This window comes from Ranitomeya imitator, chromosome 2 (genome assembly GCF_032444005.1).
Source record: "Ranitomeya imitator isolate aRanImi1 chromosome 2, aRanImi1.pri, whole genome shotgun sequence".
NCBI lineage: Eukaryota > Metazoa > Chordata > Amphibia > Anura > Dendrobatidae > Ranitomeya > Ranitomeya imitator.
Genome location: NC_091283.1, coordinates 178,749,827 through 178,767,555, shown reverse-complemented (window position 1 = coordinate 178,767,555; position 17,729 = coordinate 178,749,827). Strand labels below are relative to the sequence as shown.

Genomic DNA, 17,729 nt, shown 5'->3' with positions numbered 1-17,729 from the left:
AAGAACATTTCCGGCGACCGAATCCGTTTTTAACACACTGAGCATGCCCAGAAGCTTTGTTTTTGATTCTGTCATGGAGATCTCTCTCTCTCTCTCCTCAAACTCAAAAAACATGCGCAGTACATAGAGCCGAATCCAGCTAAAAGACGGATCCGATGCATCAGTTTGCATCCGTTTTTTCACTATGTACACCGGATCCGTTTTTTAGCAAATTTGCCGGATTGTGCCTGAAACCAAAAACCTGATGTGTGAAAGTAGCCTTATCCGGGGCTTTTTTGGAAATGAGGCATTGGCTTCAGCCACGTGTCAATTTTTAGGGTATATGCACACGTAGAATGGTCCACTGTGGATTTTTCCACAGCAGATTTGATAAATCTGCAGGGCAAAAGCACTGCGTTTTTCCTGTGGATTTATCGTGGATTTACTGCGGATTTACCGTGGTTTTTGTGCGGATTCCACCTGCGGTTTTCTATTATGGAGCAAGTGTAAACTGCTGCGGATTCCGCACAAAGAAGTGACATGCTGCAGAATGTAAACCACAGCGTTTCCGTGTGTTTTTTTCCACAGCATGTGCACAGCTTTTTCGGTTTCCCATAGGTTTTCATTGCACTGTAAATACATGGGAAACTGCTGTGGATCCGCAGCAATTTCCGCATCGTGTGCACAGAGCCTTAAAGGTGCATTATAAAGGGTAAAATACCTGACAAATGTGTAGCATTTGTGTTTTTTTTGTATGTTTTTTACACTTTTTGATTTAGAAAAGTGAAATCGGCGGTGTATTTTTATTTCTGCACCTATTCCATTAGGCTTCCCATTGCAGATTTTGCTCCAGATCCAGCATGGATTTGTGGAAAAATCCATCACATGTGGACCTATGGACCTACTGTAAGGTGGGACACCCCCCTCCCCAGCCCCAAAAGGGCAGATATTGTGGGGCTATCACTTTTATTGCCCCCATACACATTAGATGATTCAATGCATATAACATTTCAAATAAAGTAAAGAATTTTCTGGCCTTTCCGTCACAATAATAGTTTTGAACTTCCAGGTGTATTATGGCTAATTAGTGGGATCAGATTTCTTTTCTCACTTCTAAAGTTTGTGAGAAAGTTGGCGACTGGTCAAATGTCTGTAGCTGTGGAGACGATCTGTGCACAAACACACGCACAACGGTGAGAGATTAGACCAACGGCACAATAGTCAGCGACTTCTCTGTTCTCCAGGATCATGTCTTCAAAGGAGGACGGGGACAGGTCTGCCCTGGGGACATCCCGACATGTGCAAGGTGAGTGCAAAGGAAGGGCCGCCACTGACCTCTGAATAACACGGCCACCGGCAAAAATGAAGTGTAACCAATATTGCCCCGCTCAAATTGAATTTGTGCGCTTTACATTTCTTCTTTCCTCGTCTTTCAAGAGCCATAACTTTTAGTTTATTCTTCCATTGACATTGCAGTATGAGCACTTGTATTTTGCAGCGTGAGATGTCGTTTTGGATGACGCCATTCATATTTACAATAAAATAAATTAAGACTAAGACTGAAAAAATGCTGTTGTCTTTTTTTCCTATTGTTCATTATGATTCTCCAGGTCAGTGTGATTAAGGCAATACCGAATCTTATAGTTTTTTTTTTGTTTAGTTTTCCCACCTACAAAGAATAGAGGTGTGTAATTTTTATCATAGGTACACTTCACCTGTGAGAGCCCGAATGTAAAAATGAATAACAGAAAATCACGTTGTATGGTTTTTACATAATTAATTTGCATTTTATTGCATGAAATAAGTATTTGATACAATAGAAAAACAGAACTTAATATTTGTACAGAAACCTTTGTTTGCAATTACAGAGATCAAACGTTTCCTGTAGTTCTTAATCAAGTTTGCACACACTGCAGCAGGGATTTTGGCCCACTCCTCCATACAGATCTTCTCCAGATCTTTCAAGTTTCAGGGGCAACATTGAGTTTCAGCTTCCGGCAAAGATTTTCTATTGGGTTCAGGTCTGGAGACTGGCTAGACTGCTACAAGACCTTGAAATGCTTCTTAAGGAGCCACTCCTTAGTTGTCCTGGCTGTGTGTTTTGGGTCATCTTCACAATGCTCTACAGGGAAAAGGAGGTTCTTGGCCAAAATCTTGCAATACATGACTCCATCTATCCTCCCTTCAATACAGTGCAGTCATCCTTTCCCCTTTGCAGAAAAACACTCCGAGAGTATGATGTTTCCCCTACCATGCTTCACGGTTGGGATGGTGTTCTTGGGGTTGTACTTATTCTTCCTCCAAACACGGCAAGTGGAGTTGATACCAAAAAGTTCTATTTTGGTCTCGTCTGACTACATGTCCTTCACCCATGCCTCCTCTGGATCATTCAGATGGTCATTGTGGGAACTTCAAACATGCCTGGACATCTGTTGGTGTGATCAGGGGTACCTTGTGTACCCTGCAGGATTTTAATCCATGACAGCATAGTGTGTTGCAAATGGTAATGTTTGAGACTGTGGTCCCAGCTCTCCTCAGGTCATTGACCAGGTCCTCTCGTGTAGTTCTGGGCTGATTCCTGACCTTTCTTAGAATCATTCCTACCCCATGAGGCAAGATCATGCATGGAGCTGCAGACTGAGGAAGATTGACAGTCATCTTGTGTTCTTTCCATTTTCTAATAATTGTGCCAACAGTTATTACCGTACCTTCTCACCAAGCTGCTTGCCCATTGTCCTGCAGCCCATCCCAGCCTTGTGCAGGTCTACAATTTTGTCCCTGGTGTCATTAGACAGGTCTTTGGCCATGGTGGAGAGGATAGAGTGTGATTGATTGTGTGGACAGTATACCACCAGTTGGAGGACATGCGGATGCCGTGTTAAAATGACGCATCCTCATACATTCACATGTCCTGCGTACCCAATGTTAAAGATAGGCACGCAGGACGCAAGCAGAAGTAGGCAGACCTAAATGGAAGAAGTGCGGAAGTGAGCGGAGCTTCAGGGAGGAAGTACGCAGCCGTCTGCAAAGCCCCGGTACGCAAGTGTGAAAGTACAGTAGCATTAAAGAAAAACTAACAGGTCTGTGAGAGCCAGAATTCTTGCTGGTTGGTAGGTGATCAAATACTTATTTCATGCAATAAAACTAAATTTAACCCCTTTCTGATCTTGAGCTGGATAGTGTGTCCGAGGTCAGATCCCCCGCCAGAGCCCGCATCAAAGTCGGGACATGTCAGCTGTTTTGAACAGCTGACATGTGCCCACAATAGCGGCGGGTGAAATCTCAATTCACCCGCTGCTATTAGCTAGTTAAATACCGCTGTCAAACGCTGACAGCGGCATTTAAACCGGCGCTTCCGGCCATCCAACACCACACAGTTTTGCCATCTTTATTTTTCTGCCAATCCATGCGACGCCCTTGATCTCGTGGTAAAAAATAAAAAAAAATAAACCAACACAAATGCTCCCTGGTCCGACGCAGTCCATTTAATAACGGGTGTCCCAGGACGATCTCTCCTATAGAGCTGTCATATCAAGAGATATGACTGCTCTGTAGGCCTCCAGTGACACACTATAGTAAATATAAACTTAGCACTCAGCTTTAATGCGTAGAAGGAGAATTTATTGCAGTACACAGAAAACGTTTCGGTTGATACGGAACCTTCTTCAGTTATTACAACAATAAACAAAATATATGCAGCGTAATGTAGCAAGATTATTAAATAAAACATAAAAAGTATATACATTGCAAGAGACATTGGTCAATGAAAGATATTCCATAAATAGCAGTGAGTCCCCATCGACATGCTCATTACAGGTATTACCTCTATTTCTTTATCTTCTATTGAGAGCGGCACGACTCACCGCATCTATTAACGGCTGTTACCACTCCATTTACAGCCTCTTGTACCTCACGTTATGGTCTTCCGTTGTAAGTATTACTTCGCCATATATTCCCTATCACTTGCGTTACTCTCGTTTGACCATATTTCTCTCCGTAGATAACATGAAACATACAATATCTCTCATTAGAGAGTCACGCATCTTACATGCTCAGCCCAGCATGGTACGTGTTACGTATTCTATGTGGGTACTCCATTTCACTTTTGCATATCATAGTATGTCAAATTTCTTCTAAACACCTCACAGGCAGGATTGTGCGGCGTTTTTGGCTACGACTCACTGCTATTTATGAAATATCTTTCTTTGACCAATGTCTCTTGCAATGTATATACTTTTTTTGTTTTGTTTAATTATCTTGCTACATTACGCTGCATATATTTTGTTTACTGTTGTAATAACTGAAGAAGGTTCCGTATGAACCGAAACGTTTTCTGTGTACTGCAATAACTTCTCCTTTTACTCATTTAAGCTGAGTGCTAGGTTTATATTTACTATACCTACGGTCTGAGAACCTAACTTTAGCACCACCCCATAGTTGTGCTCACGGTGTTTATATCCAGTGCAGTGCAGAGACAATAGCTCCTGCAGTGTTATCACTGAAGGTTCAATCGGCTCTCACTTTACAGCACTGCTGCGTGAGAATTTTCCCATGCCGCCGTGCCACAAGTGACACTATGAACTGTGCACTCACAGCGGCGGAGGGATACAGTGCGGAATGATACCTTCCGTTATTGTATTCTGGAGCCCCTGGAGAGCGGTCGCATCTGCCGATGTGACAGCTCTCCACGGGAGATCGTCGTGGGACACTCATTATTAAATGGATTACATCGGATCAGGGAGTACTGTTGGTTTATTGTTTTTAATTTTTTTACAGGTGATCGAGGGCTTCGGGGGTCAGCTGTATGATGAGTCTGTACTGTATGTTGTATGTACTGTATGTCTATATGTACAGTGCCTTGCGAAAGTATCTGGCCCTCTGGAACTTTTCAACCTTTTCCCACATATCATGCTTCAAACATAAAGATACCAAATGTAAATTTTTGGTGAAGAATCAACAAGTGGAACACAATTGTGAAGTTGAACTAAATTTATTGATTATTTTAAATTTTTGTGGAAATTCAAAAACTGAAAAGTGGGGTGTGCAATATTATTCAGCCCCTTTAACTTAATACTTTGTTGCGCCACCTTTTGCTGCGATTACAGCTGCAAGTGGCTTGGGTATGTCTCTATCAGTTTTGTACATGGAGAGACTGAAATTCTTGCCCATTCTTCCTTGGCAAACAGCTCGAGCTCAGTGAGGTTTGATGGAGATCGTTTGTGAGCAGCAGTTTTCAGCTCTTTCCACAGATTCTCGATTGGATTGAGGTTTGGACTTTGACTTGGCCATTCTAACACCTAGATACTTTTATTTGTGAACCATTCCGTTGTAGATTTTGCTTTATGTTTGGGATCATTGTCTTGTTGGAAGACAAATCTCCATCCCAGTCTCATGTCTTTTGCAGACTCCAACAGGTTTTCTTCAAGAATGGTCCTGTATTTGACTTTATCGATCTTCCCAGCAATTGTAACAATCTTCCCTGTCCCTGCTGATGAAAACCATGATGCTGCCTCCACCATGTTTGACAGTGGGGATAGTGTGTTCTGGGTGATGAGCTGTGTTGCCTTTACGCCAAACATATCGTTTGGCATTGTTGCCAAAAAGTTCGATTTTGGTTTCATCTGAGCAGAGCACCTTCTTCCACATGTTTGGTGTGTCTCCCAGGTGACTTGTTGCAAACTTTAAGCAACACTTTTATGGATATCTTTGAGAAATGGCTTTCTTCTTGCCACTCTTCCATTAAAGGCCAGATTTGTGCAATGTACGACTGATTGTTGTCCTATGGACAGACTGTCCCACTTCAGCTGTAGATCTCTGCAGTTCATCCAGAGTGATCATGGGCCTCTTGGCTGCATCTCTGATCAGTCTTCTCCTTGTTTAAGATGAAAGTTTAGAGGGACGGCCGGGTCTTGGTAGATTTGCAGTGGTATGATACTCCTTCCATTTCAATATGATCGCTTGCACAGTGCTCCTTGGGATGTTTAAAGTTTTGGAAATCTTTTTGTATCCAAATCCGGCTTTAAACTTCTCCACAACAGTATCACGGACCTGCCTGTTGTGTTCTTTGGTCTTCATGATGCTCTCTGTGCTACAAACAGAACCCTGAGACTATCACAGAGCAGGTGCATTTATACGGAGACTTGATTACACACAGATGGATTATATTTATCATCATTAGGCATTTAGGACATCATTGGATCATTCAGAGATCCACAATGAACTTCTGGAGTGAGTTTGCTGCACTGAAAGTAAAGGGGCCGAATAATATTGCACGCCCCACTTTTCAGTTTTTGAATTTACACAAAAATTTAAAATAACCAATACATTTCGTTCAACTTCACAATTGTGTTCCACTTGTTGTTGATTCTTCACCAAAAATGTACTTTTGGTATCTTTATGTTTGAAGCATGTTAAGTGGGAAAAGGTTGAAAAGTTCCAGGGGGCCGAATACTTTCGCAAGGCACTGTATATGTATATCTGCAGATCTTTTTTAAACCTGCAGTTTTGCTGCGGATTGCCCTGACACAATGGAAGTCAATGGGTGCAGAAACGCTGCAGATCCGCAAAGAGAATTGACATGCTGCGGGAAAAAAATCTGTGATTCCGCACGTTTTTTTTTCCGCAGCATGTGCACACTAAATGTCAGTTTCACTTAGATCAACATTGCTAACAATTTCACATAGACTAACAATGTTACTACACCTCGGATTTGATGCAATTCCGCGCGTCCAAAAACGCTGCGGATCCGCATCTAAATCCACAACGTGTGGACATAGTCCTAATGGAGCATTACACCTTTTCCCATTGAAGCCAGTAGGCTGTCTATGTATTGTATGTGCGCTGGGTTTTTCTGAGTGAGACATGGTCTTTGTATTTGCTCACTGTTAACTCCACTTCCTCAAGAAGGCTATGTTGCAATTTCCATCATTATCCCTGACAAGAAGCTACTTTTTTATTTTTGATTTTAAAATGTATTTCTTAACTATGTTTTTTAATATACTTTAGATGTATCTCGTGCCTGGGACAGTCTTTTAGAAGCCAAACATGTGGTAAGTAAAACTACTTTAAAGTTGAGTAATTTATTTACTAATTTGGTATATAAAAGGAGCTCTCCGCTCTGGATTAGCTCTTGACCATAGGCTGATCACAAACTGTCTTCCTGCAAGAGACCCAAGCAATCAGCTGTGAGAACCTGGCAGCAAGGGTTCAGTTTCACTGTATGCGGGAAGCTGTGGGAGAGCAAAGTGTAGCCTTTCTCATCTTGTTGGCTGCCTATGCAGAGCGCTGGAGTTGAGATGAGTTTGTTATTGGCAGCTGTGCTTTACATAGGCTGCAACCTATATGGCAAAGCTCACTTTATCATACTAAGAGTTTTGCTGTCTCTGCTGCCTTTTTAGAGTACAGTAGCTGAGATGAAATATATAATTGGTACTCCTTAATAATCAGAAATTAAACAAATGTATAGAAATCATAAAGGTTTCATTGTGGTATACAACTAAAATAAAAAAAAAATAAAAAATAAAAATTAATTAAAATCAAGAAACAATGAAAGCAATCGGAGGTTGATGAAAGACATAAAATAATGAAAATAAGAAGACAATACAAAGGGTATCCACCGGATGGCAGAATACTACCAAGGAATGATGTATATGCACATATGTATATCCACAGACTTAATTACAATTCAGGTTTCAAGGTTAAAGCTATAGAAAATGTGTGCAATGTTATGCATACAATTAAAGGGAACCTGTCACCCCGTTTTTTGAGATTGAGATATAAATACTGTTAAATGGCGCCTGTGCTGTGCGTTACTATGGTGTATGTAGTGTACCCTGATTCCCCATGTATGCCGAGAAATACATTACCAAAGTCGGCGTTTTCGCCTGTCAATCAGGCTGGTCTGGTCAGGTGGGCGTGTTCACAGCGCTCTTTTCTTCCCCAGGTTTCCGTTGGTGGCGTAGTGGTGTGCGCATGTCCAAGGTCCGGATTCCCTGTGCCCACGTGAAGACACAGCGCGCGATCTGCGCTGATCTGAGATGCAAACTCGGCTTTGGGAAAATGGCCGCCGCGATCTCTTCTGCGCACGCGCGGCATCCCGCGGCCATTTTCCTGAAGCCCCGTGCAGCAGAGCACTACATCTGCGCACGCGCGGCCCCAGGAAGATGGCCGCCCGCACCGATGAAAGGAATGACAGCGCAGATCGCGCGCTGTGTCTTCACGTGGGCACAGGGAATCCGGACCTTGGACATGCGCACACCACTACGCCACCAACGGAAACCTGGGGAAGAAAAGAACGCTGTGAACACGCCCACCTGACCAGACCAGCCTGATTGACAGGCGAAAACGCCGACTTTGGTAATGTATTTCTCGGCATACATGGGGAATCAGGGTACACTACATACACCATAGTAACGCACAGCACAGGCCCTATTTAACAGTATTTATATCTCAATCTCAAAAAACGGGGTGACAGGTTCCCTTTAAATCAATAGTAAAGAGATAAAGGTGCATTATAGTCAGACATTCCCAACAATAAAAAATAGAATGCATCACCACATCGGCCTCCACCTCAGACCCCTACGCACGTTTTGGCACTGCTTCATCTGGGGGTCAGAAGTGGATGGGAAGAGGCCAGTGTCGCAGCAGCGGTGGTCACCTCGGTGGTAGGTAGTCGGCCTAATAGAGCGTGGACCCGCTGCAGATGTTCGCAGGTAGGTGGCAGTGGGCTTATACACATTGATCAAAATGTAAAACTAAAAACTTAAATACGGTAGTTGAGTTGCTGTTTTTTACTGTTGTCGCAAAAAATAATTTTAATGATAAAAAATATTTGATTTAAAAAAAAAAAAAGAAAAGACCTTCAAGTTCAGTTTTGAAAATGTAGCTTAGCCGTAGTGAATCAATGTCTAATATTTGCATATTATACGTAATCTAAAATTGAAAAAGCAAAATATCCTCTGGTGGATTTGCAGGTTTTTTTTTCTTTTTAATCTTTTTTTGTCCTCTAAAAAGAAGAGAAAATTTTTTTCTGGTTGGTCCTAAAAGGGTTAAATCTATGTTGCCAAAATTTGAAAATTATTTTATGTGTAATGTTTAAGTTACAGAGAATAGAAAATAAGGTTGATATTCAGAATCGGCGCCATAACCAGGCACAGAAGGTGCGGCGGAGGTTACAGCTTGAAAGAACTTCATTATCAGGTAAGTGTTGGGTCTCAAAATCTCAAAGGGGATTTTGATCTTACGCTTTTAATGATAAATCCACAAAGAAAAGGGGGAAGAGAATTATGCCTTAAATTGAGAACTTTATGACTAGTCCTCAGGGCTGCAGATATTGATTGGGTGATATTACAGCTTAAAGAGAATGTTATTTACGGAGGCGGACAGCCAAGAATTATGTAGTCTTAGATAATGCAGAAATAGATCTACTGCCACATTGTGTAAGTGGGCAAGCTGGGACATGCCCTGAGATATGGGCACAGGATGAAACGTAGCCGTACGGCAGCTGGGAGGGTCTGCGAGACCCAAGGATCAAACTCAGCTATGTTCATTGTCCAGATCCAGATTCCTGCTCTTCGTCCGTCGGTGATCCCTCACTTCTAAAGAGACAGCAGATCTACAAGGGGAGACCTGACGAGACCTTCACCCTATACAGGTGAGACTGTTGAGATACCATGCATTGAGGTTATATTGGAATCCAATAAAGTAAAGCCCTTCTTCTTGTCCAAGATGGGTCACCAGTACCAGATTTTCAGACCTGTGTGGGTCCGACACCAGACATCTCTCCTTCAGGACACTGTGTTTGGAGCTATACCACCACTGCGCCCTACACTGTGTAGTGGACGGTCTTGGGTACTTCATCAGTAGCTGAGTGGCAGAACTACATAGAATGAAGGTTGTAACGGCTGGTCGGTCTGGGTTCCGGTTGTCGGACCCCTACTAATCCTGGATGTAATATCGGGAACAAAGGCCACATACACATAAGATAGCCGACAGCTGAATGTGTCGTTTGGCTGACAACTATGCATCCTGACTCCCCGATACACAGGAACACTCAGCTTATTGCTCCCTTGTTCTCTTTGGAAAACTCCCTGTCAGACTCCTGGCAATGACTCGTCTCTGCACCGAACAAGAGGAACAACTGTTGACACCCAACAAGTCAGATCTTTCTCTCACTCAACATTATTTGTTGGGGGAAACTAGACCCCTCATACACAATGGATGGTCGACAGATCCTGCAAAAGTTAGTGGGTTCAGATGACTTATCAAATGTGTATGGGGATGCCTTCAGCTCTGTCCATTGTTATTGGTGACGGGAGAAGTCATTGCCTAGCCTTAAGGCGACCATTCACATTAGATTAACATCAGCAGAATTTGATGATTTTGCAGGACTGGTTTACTATCTAATGTATATTGGGAAGAATTTAATCTTTCCAGGACAGCAGATGATGTGGGAAAGAAGGATTGGGCATGTTCTATTCAACATGCCTAATCCTTTTGTTCTCAAGGGAAGCTAACAAACGCACCTGACCAACCATTACTACATTTGGACAAGCACTTCATAGCCCCATTCTCAGTGGTCGGGGTGGGTCTTGTCAATCAATCCAAGATCTGTGTTAAATCTTGACCATGTTCTAATTTGCATTATATAGAAACACTTTGGTAGATATTGATGTTTTATTATTTATTTGCTACTCCTTGTTCTATACAGTAAAGCCAATGTTTCGTCCAAAACGGATATACCTTTGGATTCATTGAGTAGACCAAGGCCACCAACATTAGTGAAAGAAGATAACCCATCTGTTCTTCATCTTAATCAACACCATATGGGTTCTACTTCTGAAAATATATTGGCAAAGTCCAGCCTGGAAAATTTCAATAATGGTCAAGTCATGGCTTTCAGAGATTCCGCAGAAGATCTTGTGAGTTTCCGAACATACCTTCCAGATGAAATGGAGGAGACGGTCAATCCCAATCTAGCTGTGACATATGAATCACCTGGAACACATGAAAGACCCCAAATCGGTTCATGTTTATCTCCCAAGGCCATCGTCCCATCATCTTCTCTGAAGGATGACCTCTACATTCAGAAGCTAGAATATCTGAAGAGGAAATCGCCTAAAAGCAAACTAGAAAAACTGAAAGAAAGGATCCAGGAACAAAAAAGGCGCCAGAACCTCTCGAAGAGGAATCCCTTGAAATCTCATCAGAACCCAGAGCTTCTCTGCAAATCTACCATGAAAAGGAAAGTTTTCAAGGTGACCTTTGGTCCACCGTCCCCGTATTACAAAGGTAAATATGTCCTCGAAATCGACCAATCTTTCCATTTAGCAATTAATTTTTTTTTTAAACCACTTCATCCTTTTTAATTGTCAAGATCTACAGATCTATGGTCTGGAGCCTCGTTGAGATGTGGAAACGTTTAGAATGGATCATATTTCATCGTCTTTTATTTAGTTGGAAGGTGCATTAGACAAAAAGTCTATTTGTCAAAGCGCGCTGGCGCTAGCTGAACTGGCCAAGTAAAGAAATGAGAATTGTGCAGTATTTATTTAATTTCTTAAGAAAACGCTTTACATTTTCCGTTTAACCATTTTGTGGCTTTATTTGGCAAAGCTGAAAATTCTCAATGTTGGAATCTGAAATAGTTTGTCACCTGGGCAATCATTATGCGCGGTTTATTTTCCGCATCTTTTTTTGTGTATGATCCTTTTTATCAACATGTTTCGCCTGTAAAAAAAGAAAGAAAAAAAAATTATTCAGGAATGCTTCACCAAATGCTCGTTTCACCCATCCGTGTAACATTGTTTGAATATGGATAGTGTTGTCCAGGTCGGCCGCTGGTCTCGAGACACTAACTCAACAGCATCATATGAGGCTGTTGAGTTGGGGTTAGAGGACCTGTTGCCGCATCATGGTCAGCACTCAATGTGTGCCCCGGACCTTAATAAGATTTCTAGGGGTCACCCTCACCTGATGCAGCTGTCACACGTAGATGCTTGCATTTCAGTAATTGCATTTTATTACCCCCTCTAAAGTTTTGCTCCACCACAAAGTCCCCACTTGACTAATAATAATAATAATCTTTACTTATATAGCGCCAACATATTCCGCAGCGCTTTACAGTTTAACAGTTTCATACACAACAGTCATAAGTAACAGCGTTAACAATACAATAATTAAAGCAAAATAAGACGACCCTGCTCGTGAGAGCTTACAATCTACAATGAGGTGGGGGAGACACAAAGTACAGGTGTGTATTTACAATGATGTTTTTACAATGATGGTCCAGCCATCTTCAGGGGGTGGGGGATAGATAAAGGCCGCATGAACTGGTCACCAGACAGTATTTGTGGTGTTGTTGGGTGCGGTGGAGTTTCATGGAGGGTTATTCTCAGATAGTGAATGGGCTACACACACACTTACACATAAAATGACTTTGATTAAGGAACGTGATAGGCCGCTCTGAACAAATGTGCATGTTGTGGGTAGTCCTAATTTCTTGGGGTAGAGCATTCCAGAGGATTGGCGCAACACGGGAGAAGTCTTGGAGCCGGGAGTGGGAGGTACGGATCAGTGCAGAGGTTAGTCGAAAGTAATTTGCAGAGCGCAGCGATTGGCTAGGCCGATAGACAGAAATGAGGAAGGAGATGTAAGGGGGTGCCACACTGTGGAGAGCTTTGTGGGTGAGAACAAGTACTTTGAATTGGATCCTATAGTGAATGGGCAGCCAGTGTAACGACTGGCGAAGAGCGTCCGAGTACTGAGTAGCCAGATGGACAACCCTGGCTGCTGCATTAAGGATAGACTGGAGACGGGAAAGTCGAGTGGGGGGAGGCCAGTTAATAGAGCGTTACAGTAGTCCAGGTGTGTTGTGGTGACCCTCAAGACTGGGCATTTTCCCTTGCACCAGGAGATCCGGCATTGCGTGATGTTGATGCGTTTTTCCTGGCGCTTGGATTACTTTATGACGAACCTAATTCAGTGGATCAGGCAGAGAAAATCTTGCTGGCTCTGTGTCAGGGTCAGGATAAAGCGGAGATACATTGTCAGAAGTTTAGAAAGTGGTCTGTGCTCACTCAGTGGAATGAATGTGCCCTGGCAGCAATCTTCAGAAAGGGTCTCTCTGAAGCCCTTAAGGATGTCATGGTGGGGTTTCCAATGCCTGCTGGTCTGAATGAGTCTATGTCCTTGGCCATTCAGATCGATCGACGCTTGCGTGAGCGTAAAGCTGTGCACCATTTGGCGGTACTATCTGAGCATGGGCCTGAGCCTATGCAATGTGATAGGACTTTGACCAGAGCTGAACGGCAAGAACACAGACGTCGGAATGGGCTCTGTTTTTACTGTGGTGATTCCACTCATGCTATCTCCGATTGTCCTAAGCGCACTAAGCGGTTCGCTAGGTCTGCCACCATTGGTACGGTACAGTCTAAATTTCTATTGTCTGTTACTCTGATTTGCTCTTTGTCATCCTATTCTGTTATGGCATTTGTGGATTCCAGCGCTGCCCTGAATTTGATGGACTTGGAGTATGCTAGGCGCTATGGTTTTTTCTTGGAGCCCTTGCAGTATCCTATTCCATTGAGAGGAATTGATGCTACGCCTTTGGCCAAGAATAAGCTTCAGTATTGGACCAAATTGACCATGTCATGGCTCCTGCACATCAGGAGGATATCGCTTTCTGGTGTTGCATAATCTGCATGATGTGGTCGTTTTGGGGTTGCCATGGCTACAGGTTCATAATCCAGTATTGGACTGGAAATCTATGTCTGTGTCCAGCTGGGGTTGCCAGGGGGTACATGGTGATGTTCCATTTTTGTCTATTTCGTCTTCCACTCCTTCTGAAGTTCCAGAGTTTTTGTCGGATTATCGGGATGTATTTGATGAGCCCAAAGCCAGTGCCCTACCTCCTCTGTTGTGAATTCTGTGGCAGAGCTCCCTCCTGTGGTCACAAGTGGTACTTCGGCTGATTCTCTCTGTGAGCTTCTGTTGGTGGAGGGAAGTGGTACTGCGGCTTCTGAGTTTCCTCCCTCAGGTGATCTGGTGAGGTCGTTAGGTGCTTCTCTACTTAACTCCACCTAATGCTTTGATCCTGGCTTCCTGTCAATGTTCCAGTGTTGGACTTGCTTTTCCCTGGATCATTCCTGTGGCCTGCTGCTCTGCATAGCTAAGTTCTTCTTTGCTATTTGTTTGCTATTTTTTCTGTCCAGCTTGTCTAATTTGTTGCTGGTAGCTCTGGGACGCAAAGGGTGTACCTCCGTGCCGTTAGTTCGGTACGGAGGGTCTTTTTGCCCCCTTTGCGTGGTTTTCTTTAGGGTTTTGTGTAGACCGCAAAGTTACCTTTTCTATCCTCGATCTGTTAAGAAAGTCGGGCCTCACTTTGCTGAATCTATTTCATCTCTACGTTTGTCTTTTCATCTTAACTCACAGTCATTATATGTGGGGGTATTTCTCTGAGGCAAGGTAGGCTTATTTTCTATCTTCAGGCTAGTTAGTTTCTCAGGCTGTGCCGAGTTGCATAGGCAGAGTTAGGCGCAATCCACGGCTGCCTCTAGTGTTGTTTGGAGAGGATTAGGGATTGCGGTCTGCAGAGTTCCCACGTCTCAGAGCTCGTTCTATGATTTTGGGTTATTGTCAGATCACTGTATGTGCTCTGACCGCTATGTCCATAGTAGTACTGAATTGCCTTTCACAACACTCCTCATAGGGATTGCGATTGTGCAATTAATTTGATTCCTGGTAGTAAGTTTCCTAAGGGCCGATTGTTCAATTTATCTGTGCCAGAACACGCCGCTATGCGGAGTTATATAAAGGAATCCTTGGAGAAAGGCCATATTCGCACGTCGTCATCACCGTTAGGAGCAGGGTTCTTTTTTGTGGCCAAGAAGGATGGTTCTTTGAGACCTTGTATTGATTACCGCCTTCTTAATAAAATTACAGTCAAATTTCAGTATCCTTTGCCGTTGCTGTCTGATTTGTTTGCTCGTATTAAAGGGGCTAGTTGGTTCACCAAGATAGATCTTCGAGGGGCGTATAATCTTGTGCGTATTAAACAAGGCGATGAATGGAAAACAGCATTTAATATGCCCGAGGGCCATTTTGAGTACCTGGTTATGCCATTCGGGCTTTCCAATGCTCCATCAGTATTTCAGTCCTTTATGCATGACATCTTCCGAGAGTACCTGGATAAATTCCTGATTGTGTACTTGGATGATATTTTGGTCTTTTCGGATGATTGGGAGTCTCATGTGAAGCAGGTCAGAATGGTGTTCCAGGTCCTTCGTGCAAATTCCTTGTTTGTGAAGGGGTCAAAGTGTCTCTTTGGAGTTCAGAAGGTTTCATTTTTGGGGTTCATTTTTTCCCCTTCTACTATCGAGATGGACCCTGTTAAAGTCTAGGCCATTTACGATTGGACTCAGCCGACATCTGTGAAGAGCCTGCAAAAGTTCCTGGGCTTTGCTAATTTTTATCGGCGCTTCATCGCTAATTTTTCTACTGTTGCTAAACCGTTGACTGATTTGACCAAGAAGGGTGCTGATGTGGTCAATTGGTCTTCTGCGGCTGTAGAGGCTTTTCAGGAGTTGAAGCGTCGTTTTTCTTCTGCCCCTGTGTTGTGCCAGCCAGATGTTTCGCTTCCGTTTCAGGTTGAGGTTGATGCTTCTGAGATTGGAGCAGGGGCTGTTTTGTCGCAAAGAAGTTCTGATGGCTCGGTGATGAAGCCATGTGCTTTCTTTTCTAGAAAGTTTTCGCCTGCTGAGCGTAACTATGATGTTGGTAATCGAGAGTTGTTGGCCATGAAGTGGGCATTCGAGGAGTGGCGTCATTGGCTGGAAGGAGCCAAGCATCGCGTGGTGGTCTTGACAGATCACAAGAATTTGACTTATCTTGAGTCTGCCAAACGGTTGAATCCGAGACAGGCTCGATGGTCGTTATTTTTCTCCCGTTTTGATTTTGTGGTTTCGTACCTTCCGGGCTCTAAGAATGTGAAGGCTGATGCCCTGTCAAGGAGTTTTGTGCCTGACTCTCCGGGTGTTCCTGAGCCGGCGGGTATTCTCAAGGAGGGGGTAATTTTGTCTGCCATCTCCCCTGATTTGCGGCGGGTGCTGCAAAAATTTCAGGCTGATAGACCTGACCGTTGCCCAGCGGAGAAACTGTTTGTCCCTGATAGATGGACTAGTAGAGTTATCTCTGAGATTCATTGTTCAGTGTTGGCTGGGCATCCTGGAATCTTTGGTACCAGAGATTTGGTGGCTAGATCCTTCTGGTGGTCGTCTTTGTCGCGGGATGTGCGTTCTTTTGTGCAGTCCTGTGGGACTTGTGCTCGGGCTAAGCCCTGCTGTTCTCGTGCCAGTGGGTTGCTTTTGCCCTTGCCGGTCCCGAAGAGGCCCTGGACGCATATTTCTATGGATTTTATTTCGGATCTCCCCGTCTCTCAAAAGATGTCGGTCATTTGGGTGGTTTGTGATCGCTTTTCTAAAATGGTCCATTTGGTACCTTTGTCTAAATTGCCTTCCTCCTCTGATTTGGTGCCATTATTTTTCCAGCATGTGGTTCGTTTACATGGTATCCCGGAGAACATCGTTTCTGACAGAGGTTCCCAGTTTGTTTCAAGGTTTTGGCGATCCTTTTGTGCTAGGATGGACATTGATTTGTCTTTTTCCTCTGCTTTCCATCCTCAGACAAATGGCCAAACCGAACGAACTAATCAAACTTTGGAAACATATCTGAGATGCTTTGTTTCTGCTGATCAGGATGATTGGGTGTCCTTTTTGCCGTTGGCTGAGTTCGCCCTTAATAATCGGGCCAGCTCGGCTACTTTGATTTCGCCGTTTTTCTGCAATTCTGGTTTCCATCCTCGTTTCTCTTCAGGGCAGGTTGAGTCTTCAGACTGTCCTGGTGTAGATACTGTGGTGGATAGGTTGCAGCAGATTTGGACTCATGTGGTGGACAATTTGACATTGTCCCAGGAGAAGGCTCAACGTTTCGCTAACCGCCGGCGCTGTGTGGGTCCCCGACTTCGTGTTGGGGATTTAGTTTGGTTGTTGTCTCATTATGTTCCTATGAAGGTTTCCTCTCCTAAGTTTAAGCCTCGTTTCATTGGTCCGTATAAGATTTCTGAGGTTATCAATCCTGTGTCATTTCGTTTGGCCCTTCCTGCTTCTTTTGCCATCCATAATGTGTTCCATAGGTCGTTATTGCGGAGATACGTGGCGCCTGTGGTTCCATCCGTTGATCCTCCTGCCCCGGTGTTAGTTGAGGGGGAGTTGGAGTATGTGGTGGAGAAGATTTTGGATTCTCGTGTTTCGAGACGGAAACTCCAGTACCTGGTCAAGTGGAAGGGTTATGGTCAGGAAGATAATTCCTGGGTTTTTGCCTCTGATGTTCATGCTGCCGATCTGGTTCGTGCCTTTCATTTGGCTCATCCTGGTCGGCCTGGGGGCTCTGGTGAGGGTTCGGTGACCCCTCCTCAAAGGGGGGGGGGGTACTGTTGTGAATTCTGTTGTAGGGCTCCCTCCTGTGTTCATGAATGGTACTTCGTCTGGTTCTGTCCATGGACTTCCTCTGGTGGGTGTTTCTGAGTTTCACAGGTGACGAGGTTAATTCGTTAGCTGCTGCTCTTTTTAACTCCACTTAGATCTTTGCTCCATGCCACCTGTCAATGTTCCAGTATTGGTCTAGTTCACTCCTGGATCGTTCTTGTGACCTGTCTTCCCATCAGAAGCTAAGTTCCAGCTTGTATTTCTTTGGTT

General features: G+C 43.8%; 1 protein-coding gene across 1 annotated transcript in view; it reads left to right on the top strand.

The window, feature by feature from the left end:
* The first annotated feature begins 1,227 nt into the window (after positions 1-1,227).
* CCDC187 (coiled-coil domain containing 187) overlaps positions 1,228-17,729 on the top strand; it is a 135,048-nt gene continuing 118,546 nt past the window's right edge. The window contains exons 1-5 of the mRNA XM_069754538.1: positions 1,228-1,285; positions 6,985-7,028; positions 9,078-9,177; positions 9,535-9,631; positions 10,688-11,268. Of these exons, the coding sequence (XP_069610639.1) occupies positions 1,228-1,285; positions 6,985-7,028; positions 9,078-9,177; positions 9,535-9,631; positions 10,688-11,268 (880 nt within the window). The remainder of the gene's footprint in view (positions 1,286-6,984; positions 7,029-9,077; positions 9,178-9,534; positions 9,632-10,687; positions 11,269-17,729) is intronic.